The 8970-nt window shown below is 35.9% G+C and overlaps 3 protein-coding genes across 4 annotated transcripts; 2 read left to right on the top strand and 1 right to left on the bottom strand.

Moving 5' to 3' along the window:
- The first annotated feature begins 317 nt into the window (after nt 1-317).
- On the top strand, nt 318-4503 carry LOC110844929. The gene is made up of 3 exons (XM_022091260.2): nt 318-733; nt 822-1056; nt 1935-4503. Exons 1-3 carry the CDS (start codon nt 556-558, stop codon nt 4420-4422), a joined length of 2901 nt encoding a protein of 966 aa, XP_021946952.2. The 5' UTR covers nt 318-555; the 3' UTR covers nt 4423-4503.
- On the bottom strand, nt 4395-6604 carry LOC110843416 (cation channel sperm-associated protein 2). Its single transcript, XM_035847223.1, has 11 exons — nt 6476-6604; nt 6330-6411; nt 6167-6252; nt 6056-6099; nt 5679-5976; nt 5432-5619; nt 5242-5368; nt 5010-5181; nt 4844-4946; nt 4673-4783; nt 4395-4590 (listed from the first exon to the last, which is right to left on the bottom strand). The coding sequence occupies exons 1-11, from the start codon at nt 6575-6577 to the stop codon at nt 4476-4478; spliced, it is 1428 nt and encodes a 475-aa protein (XP_035703116.1). The 5' UTR covers nt 6578-6604; the 3' UTR covers nt 4395-4475.
- A 308-nt stretch (nt 6605-6912) lies between these two features.
- On the top strand, nt 6913-8968 carry LOC110843414 (glycine receptor subunit alphaZ1-like). 2 transcript variants are annotated; one of them, XM_035847225.1, is made up of 8 exons: nt 6913-7120; nt 7175-7242; nt 7327-7462; nt 7517-7607; nt 7668-7750; nt 7816-8179; nt 8248-8352; nt 8415-8968. In XM_035847225.1, exons 1-8 carry the CDS (start codon nt 6937-6939, stop codon nt 8677-8679), a joined length of 1296 nt encoding a protein of 431 aa, XP_035703118.1. In that variant the 5' UTR covers nt 6913-6936; the 3' UTR covers nt 8680-8968. The 2 variants fall into 2 exon arrangements, with proteins under 2 accessions (XP_035703118.1, XP_035703117.1); XM_035847224.1 differs by having other exon boundaries at nt 7517-7750.
- The last annotated feature ends 2 nt before the right edge of the window (nt 8969-8970 follow it).

Genomic DNA, 8970 nt, shown 5'->3' with positions numbered 1-8970 from the left:
TTATAAACGTAATACATGGCATTTGTTTCAACATTGTAAGCCGCTCACTTCAGTAGCGAAGGTTGTTCGGATATCTTTGTCAGTAGGCTAAGTTCTCATAAACCAAGTTTTTGTTGCAAAATTACATCGTGTGTGTGTATGCTTTCTAGGACATTGTTTGATTTGGTAAACCCCTTTTTCAAAGTCAAAGTCACTTTTTAAAAAGCTCGTTTGCTGCATTTGATACTTGGCTCAAAACTTATGCATGCATTCGATACGGATTGTTGAGGTACTTTTGACATTCGTTGTTACCAACCGTTCGGTGTAACAAACGAAGGAGAGTAACAATTTAGACAATCAAGAATTGCCTGAGGTTGAAGGAGTAATAAGAGTTGCACTCGTTGTCTTCTTCAAACCGAAGAAGCAGTTCGACGAGACAGATCTCTCGGAGTTGTTCATTCTATACTTCATTCTGCTCGGGGATTCCATTTCAGGCGGAAAATAATTGTGACGAAATTAGATAAATAGTATCAAAAAAATGGATTTAATACTTTAGTTTAATATTTCTGTGACATTATGAAAGTGAGATTGGATTTTCCGTTCGCCGGTGTGCTTTTAATTATTGCACATTTGGTAGGAGAGACGTTGACCTATGAACCTGTAGGTCATTCATTGTTATATAATAATCAGTGGGTTGGCAGTTTTGGTGCTATTTTAATTCCTACATTGACAATATGGCAGTTTGTTACGTCAGGTTTGTATTTTTTCTTGTTTTACATATCAAAAAGTATGCAACTAAATTTTATGGTAATTTTATGCATAATCAATTTCCCAAATTCCAGTGCAATGTACGATAGTGGATCCTGCGAAAGAGATGAGGGCATTCGCCTCACAACAAGAAAAAGCCGTCCAACAACAAAGACAGCCCAAAATCATTAAAGAATTGACTATGCTCAATCGCCAGAGCTGTTTATCCAAAATTTTGTGCGGTGTGGAAGTTGCCAAACCTCCATCGTCCTCTTCGTCAACCATGAATGATTATGCTTTCATAGTCAAAAGTTTCTTTGACGTTTTGTCGTAAGTATTTATCTTTTTTTTAAATTTCACACATTAGTTTAACTGCCAGAATTAAATTATACTAAGAACAATTATCCCTATTTTATTTCATATGAACAAAGCTCGAGGGGGCACAATTTACTAAATTTTTCACTTCTCAACCGCAGTAGCAAAAAGTTGTAATCACTTTCATAAATGGCATGATATTCGGATTATTAACATGAATAGTTGTTTAGCTAACGCGCACGCACAAGATTAAGAGAAATTACTCTTTTTTGTTCCTAAATAGAAAGCATCTCATCATTTGCATCCTCCTCTTAGCGAGGTATGCATGTACATATTTGGGATTCCCTCCTTAAAATCAATCATTTTTGTAATTTCCGTACTTCAATTGGAAAGATCGTGAGCTTATTTTAATTTTACAACCGTCTTGAGGTATCTGCCACGAACTCGTTTTTATATAAACATTGTAGTGCAGACAGGTTTATCATTCGAGTACATTTTGTACCCGCAACTCCAACATGTTACTCTAATGACATCCGTGATGTCATTGGCTTGAATGTGTGCATACAAGCGATATTAGTATTCAATTGTTGGGCTTATTAAAAACATGAAAGATGGAATTAAAACAGAATTACGAAGTTTTATGAAGCATCTTTAAAGACCATGACCGAGTTTCTTTTTGACGGTTTTTTGCGCTCTGTCTACGCGAGTTCCTAGAACGAGTCAACGCACTGATTTGCCACCCCAAGAGAAGTGCGGCTCTATTTCATGCAATAATTTGGGTAAAATAAGGTCAAAAGTAATATGTGTCAGTGGAAATAGAAAATATATTGATATGGATCATTAATTCAGAAGCAAAAGCGTCTAATTTAACATGATTTTGAAAATATTCACAGACTTGGTGGCCGAGGTAAAAAGAAAAACGGCAACCAAGATGATGAAAGTCCAGAAAGTGATGAAGAAGAAGAAGATGACATTGAATCTTTATCTGGATCTCGACGTAAAAATTCAAAGAAACGATTTTCAAGTAACTTTGGTGGCGAGCCTGACATTGAAGACACGTATTCAAAAGATTTGGAGGATTTGCTTAAAGAACGCGATGGCTTCTTTAAAAGGAGAGGAAGACAATATAATTTAACTGCAGTGGAAAACCTCACAAATTCGAAATTGGATCGAATGACGAGAGGATTTTTAGGAAATCCACGATTTGATAAAACAGCATTTTTAAATAAGAAGCAATTACAAATTCAACAGGCCCAAAGTGATCAAGAAAAATTACAAATTGCCGGCGAAGTTGCAAATAAATTACAAAATCCAAGGCAATGTCGTCTTTTGAGCTGGTTCCGTCCAAGTTACACGACGACCACCACAATTACGACAACGTCAAATGAACCATCAGTTTCACAAAGTACCGTTAATTCAATGTGTCCATTTACTGTTAGTGAATTACAAGCCATGATTGGTCCAGTCGCTAGTCCACAAAATGTTAAAAATGAAGAACAAATTACCAACAATGTTCAAAATCAAATTACGAAAATTGTTCCACTACCAAAATACCATCCAAAACCAGCGTATCAAATTTTTCCAAAGGCTTCCATAAAGACTACTCCCATCCCAATTTCAGTTTATGGTGAATCTGATCCGGATTTGGAGTTAATTAAAGATCCATTTTATTCACTCCTTCCTCCGGAATATGCACCACCCAAAGAGCAACAGGACGAGAAATATGGCAATTTTTATTTAAATTCGGATGATGCATCTGCCAATTATCAATCTACCCAAGCGCCAAAAAAAGTGCTCAACGCCACAACAACAACGACGACAACGACGACTCCGAAACCCGTATTAACCAGTGAAGAAGAAGAGGAAGAAGATGATATTGACGATTCTGTTGAAGAAAACAATGACTTTGAAGAACACGTACAAACACATCCCAACCCACACGGCCACAACAACAAAGGAGGAGGAATGAGGTACATGGCTTCAACTGTTGGTCAAAGTTCCAGAATAAGAATCCGAATTCCCAGTAAAATTCACATTTCAATTCCATCCATTCGTGGAATTGCGGCCAACTTTAGAAAAGATGTACAAAAACCTTTGAATATTCCATTGCCAAATCCAGTCGATGATAATTCAGACGAATCTCCGATCGAAAGGCGAGAAACCAAACGGCAAACGAATTTTAATCATGAAAAACAATTAGTTTTTAAAACTAATTTAGAATTTCAAGACAAAATTGTTGATCAGAAAGCACCAGAATTTTTTGTTTCTAAAAAGAAACCATTGGATCCACCACCACCGATTCCTCCGAAACAGAATTATGATGACGATGATGAAGATTCCGAAGGGGAGGAAGAAGAAGAAGAAGAAAGATCAAGTATCCAAACTCAACAAAAATATTCTGATGATGATTCCAATGAGGAGATAATTCCTCAGAAATATGAAAGTCAAAGTCAAAAACAATCAAAACCAACAACTCGTCGTCCCCTGTTATCATTTAATTTACCGTCAATTTTACGGTCAAAAACTACGACTACAACCACAACCACACAAAGGCCTCCACCAACGAAATATTCACCCAGTAAAAATTCCACAGGATTACTGCGACACGTTTTAAGCCCACATGGAATGCGTACATTGTCCACAATCACCTCAATGTTTTATGGTTCTAAACAAGATGAAGTCCATCCACATGAAAATGCTCCGCCGCCGCCACCTCCACCACGACGACGACGAAAGAAAGGACCAAAACGTCATCGACGACCACGACCAAAGAGACCCCGCCCACAACACGATCAAGGTGACGATGAAGAAGAGGACGATGAGGACGAGGAATCTGACGAATCGATAGAAACTAAACCCACGCCGACGATTCCACCACTCGTTCCAGTCAAAATGCCACCACGAATAGTCGCCGTTCCAATTTATTTAGAAGGAAAGGAAGCCTGGGAAAAGGCACAAGACGAAGAAGAGTTTTTCGAGCCAAAAACAAAAAATAAGGTGAAAAATAAACCAGAAAAGTATGATTACGATGAAAGTGTGGAAACTACAAATTCTGGCGAAGGGATTGATTTCGGACCTGGTCAAGGAATACAAACGGAATATTCTGAGATTGTGGATAAAGTTAAACGACCTGGGCTTCATAATCCCAACAGTGATCGATACGTCTATGGCCTTCCTACCACGTGGGAATTTATGTACGATGAATTAAAGAAGCAGAAAAATAATCAGAAAAATAAGGAAAGTGGGAATGAAAGTGACGAGTCTGGAGAAAGTGGTGGCAATGATTCAAAACCGCCGAGGAGAAAACCTCCCCCACCGTTGAATTACTATAATAGGAGACCTGCAGCATCACATTATTTCCCTTTGGAACCTATTGATTAGTTTTATTTATTTATTTATTCATTTACAAGAGAGGAGAGTATTAATAAACCGAATTACTGATCGAAATGTCGTAAGAGTGAATTATCGAGTAGTCTTAAAATATAATTCTTCTCTTCCACATTACTCGCCAAGGCTTCCAAGAGCACGTAGTACTGGAAAAGGGTGTCCCTACATAAGGATGTTAATAATAAATATTATTTACTATCTTTAGGGCTGCGTGTAAATGGATTTATTTAAGTGGATGCCATACCTTGGCCAAATAGTTGGCGAAAGATTGTTACCCAGGGCGGAAATAATTTGTAAATTATGAAACACTTCATCTTCCCAACTAATGTGCGGATCCTCGTTTTTTACTGCGTCCCTATATTTTCAGATTGCTTTATTACACTGTAAATTTTGGTTATTTAAATATTTCGCATACTCGTCTTCTCCGAAAACGTTTAGCTCCAATGCTAATTTTTTGTGTTGCTCAACCGATGAATCTTCTTCCAACAGACTTTGACGGATGTTTTGAAAGTTGTTGACTAAATTCATGAATGATGCTTAATAAGCATGCGAGAATAAAGAAGTATTAATAATTGACCTACCCATGACACCGGTGAAAATGTTCATGAAAATGAATGAGCCCAAGAAAATCCAAAGTAGAACATAAATGCAGGGTGATGGCCATCCCAATACGCTTATCATTTCATCCAAAAGCTGTGAGTAGTGATCCAGCGTAAATAATTGAAATAAAGTGACGAATGCATTCGGAAGGTTCTACAAAAGATTAAAAGTTAGCAATAAAAGTAGAAATGGAATATAAAAATCCGAACCAACCTTAAAAGATTCCCTGTATTGTAAACTTGGGTCATGCGACAACGTGTATCTGTCAAACAATTTGATTCCAACAATGGCAAAAATGTAAAAGAAAATTGCCATCAGGGCCGTGATGAAAAAGAGCTCCCTGCGATGCACAATAGTTCCCAGTTATTTGTAGTTAAAATAAAAAATGGCTGGAAAAATTCACCTAAAAGTCTTGACCACGGCTTCCCAAATGAGACGAATTTTATGGATTCTAGTCACAACGTTAAGTGATCTGAATATCCGAATAATTCGTAAATATTTCACAGTGAGAAATAATCCTTCAAACTCTTCCTCCTTGTCTTTAAACGTTTCTTGATCAAACATTAAATCGAGGAGAGGTGCGACGAGCGACTAAATAATTGGGTAATTTTTTAGTCTACATCCTTCACAATAATACACAAATAATTTACCACAGCAGTGATGAGAAAATCAAAGACGTTCCATCCTTCTTTCCAGAACGCTCGAAAGTCATCCACCCATTTCAGCCCAATTTCAACGACGAACAACATTAGGAAGAAAAAATCCAATGCTTCCAAAGCTGACCGAAAATCTTCGGTTTTCGATCCTTGGTCAATTTCCATATCCACTGCGATAAGGATTGAATTCACCGATATCACCAAAACCATCAGCACTGTGAATGCATAAGTGTTTAAAAGCCAATGTGCAAATATGTCAAGCGGTGGAGAGGTTGCCATTCGGGTTCCAAAACTATATACACATAAAAATAATGTTGAAATTTGGTTGGATTAAATTCCTATTTAATTCTCAAATGTATTTTTGCAGTTACCGTAATGATCTCATATCTGCTTCAACTACACGTTTGTCCGATTTCTAGAATATTTGTTTTTACACATTTTTCAATTTGTTTTTTACTGTAAAACTTGTAAATAAAACTCACTTCATTGTTAATCTTGTGAGCATATGCAGCGAAATTAATTAGTCCTTGTGGAGTTGAGATCATCAATTCTTTAAATCGCTGGTGGGCTACAAGGGCAGAAAATTGCAATGATTTTTAAATGATTTTCCAACTAGATAAGTACAAAATTAATAATTTCACAGACGTTGTAAAAGTCCCGTGTTGAGATTTGCTGCTCCGTATTCACCAGAATGCATACGAGCTGCTTCCATAAAACGAAAGTCTTCCTGTAAACAAGTTTTGATGTTTTAATACAAAATAGTTCTATTTTGAATTTAATAGAAATTTTACCATCAATTCCTTGTGAAATTGTTCCGAACGTCGGAATGGGACTTCTTTTTCCAAAGCTTTCTTGTACCCTCGTCGGGATGTTAGGACATCGGATTCACTCATTTTTTGTAGATATTTATGTCAAAGTTGGGGCGTCGGTGTATTTTTTGCATCTCAATTTTTCTTGTCGGATAATTAATTTTTTCATAACGCATCATGTAATCAAAGTAAATAATTAGAAATGAATTCTATGGATATGAATTCGAGAGCTGTAATTGGCAGTTAAAACAGAAGTGTTGACAAATCAAGGTCACTTTGTTGCAGGATTTACGGGTTTGGGGAAGTATTATGATTACTGTAATAATAATCAACCGGATGTAAAGATTGCGTGTTGCAAAAAAACTATTTACGGACCACGGATTTGCATATTTATTTGGATTTGTAACATTTTACATATTTTTATTTAGTAAAATTTATTCACAATGTCGTCCAAGTTCCTCAACTTTTCCATTTTATGTTTTTCTACGGTTCCATTTGTTATTTCGAATCATATCGAAAATTTAGTAGGAGGAAATCGAGTACGAAGAGATACTGATTTTAACCAAAATAATAATCGTCTTATTCCCGATGAATACGATGTCAACGAGCCACCACCAACTTTGGATGGTATCATATAAAATTAAATATTTAATATAAACATAATCAACTTTTTCTTTACAGGATCCGTGGTTTATGTAAACGTCTCCGTTTTGGTACTCGACATTCGAGACATCGACGAAATGCATGAGGTGCGTTTACAGATAAAACTTGTTTCAAGTCTGATAAAAAATACTTTAAAAATATAAATCAAAATTTTATTTATATTTCCACAGTACATCAGCATGGAATACAAATTAAAGCTATTTTGGCAAGATTTACGATTACAAAATTTAACCAAACCGGAAGAAGGATTTACTGTTTTAAGCTTAACCGTATTGAAGGAAATTTGGAAACCGGATATTTATATTGGTAATTTATTTACTCGCATTTTATGAATTAAATAATATGAAATTTTATTTACAGAACACGTTAAATCGATTGAATCGCCTGAAATATTAACAAAACCGGCTTCACTAAGATTATATCCAGATGGAAGACTTCGATATTCAGCCAGGTATTTAACACTGCTTAATTATGCAGAAGGGAAATTAATTACTAAAAAAACTATTTGTAGAATGACGGTGACCGTAGCTTGTCCAATGAATTTCAAATATTACCCAGCCGATACGCAGCTGTGTGATATTGATATGCAAACATGTAATTATTTCCGAATTCAATATTTTCATTACCCAACATTTTACAAAAAATATTTTTATTTGCAGATGGCTATCAAACGCACCAACTTCGGTTAGAATGGGATAAAACGAACGGCTATGAATACGCAGCTAGACTTTCCGACATGGTTTATGTCTCTAATTTTGAATTGGATATGCTGGGCGATAACAAATTTGCCCTGCATTCGACTTCTGGGCCACAGGGACAAGTCTCGCAATATAGCGGATTAAGATTTACAATCGTACTTCGCAGGAATATTAGCTACCATTTATTACAAACTTATTTGCCAAGCATTATTTATATGCTGGTCAGTTGGCTGAGTTTTATCCTCCCCTTGGAATCTGCCAGTGAAAGAATGGGCTACTGCGTCACCTGCTTGTTCACCTTAACGAGCACTTTCAGTGCCGTCAGGTATTTCCCTTTATGAATATTTTGCTAATTGAGGGTTTTTGATTTTATGATTTTTTTTACAAAAACAGACAGAGCACGCCCATCGTGAGCTATGGGAAAATATTAGACATTTGGATGATCATGTGCATTTTCTTTGTATTCCTTACACTCGTTCAACATGCAATCATCAGCAAGTAAATTAATCGATTTACAACTGAATGGGTAAAATAAAAATTATTTTCACTGTTTTTTTAAGAGTACGAAGGACCAAGATTAGAGTAAAAATGAGTCGTGCGAATGCAAAGAAGCGAAGAAACTGTGGCGAAAACGAGACATCATTCACAACCAGTGATGCTGTTACAAAATCGAATGACAATGGGAAAAAAACGCATACAACAATTTATCAAAAAATTGCCAAAAAAGCTAATTTATATTTGTCGTTAATTATTCCTTTGCTTTTCCTTATTTTCAATATTGGATACTGGTCAGTTATCATTTATGTCAAAATTATGTCGGTATAATGAAATGTATGTGCATAAAAATATGTGGCGCAGGTGTGTGCACAAAATAAATACTAGTTCTGCTAGATGCGAGGAATGAGGTAATTTCCATTTTTAAATTCAAAATTGATAGAAATTCATAGATTATCGTCACATTTAAAGTTCATGGCTCTCTGTTAAAAATTACCCTCGCTGTTACAAAGAACAATTAGAATATTCGAAATAAAAGAACGTATATATTGATTTCCCCTGTGGAATAAGATGTCAGAGAGCAGTTTTCATGTAATACATTGCCCAACCAACCTGTTTTCA

This window comes from Folsomia candida, unplaced genomic scaffold (assembly GCF_002217175.1).
Source record: "Folsomia candida strain VU population unplaced genomic scaffold, ASM221717v1 Fcan01_Sc002, whole genome shotgun sequence".
Classification (NCBI taxonomy): Eukaryota; Metazoa; Arthropoda; class Collembola; order Entomobryomorpha; family Isotomidae; genus Folsomia; species Folsomia candida.
This window is presented reverse-complemented; position numbering and strand designations above follow the sequence as displayed.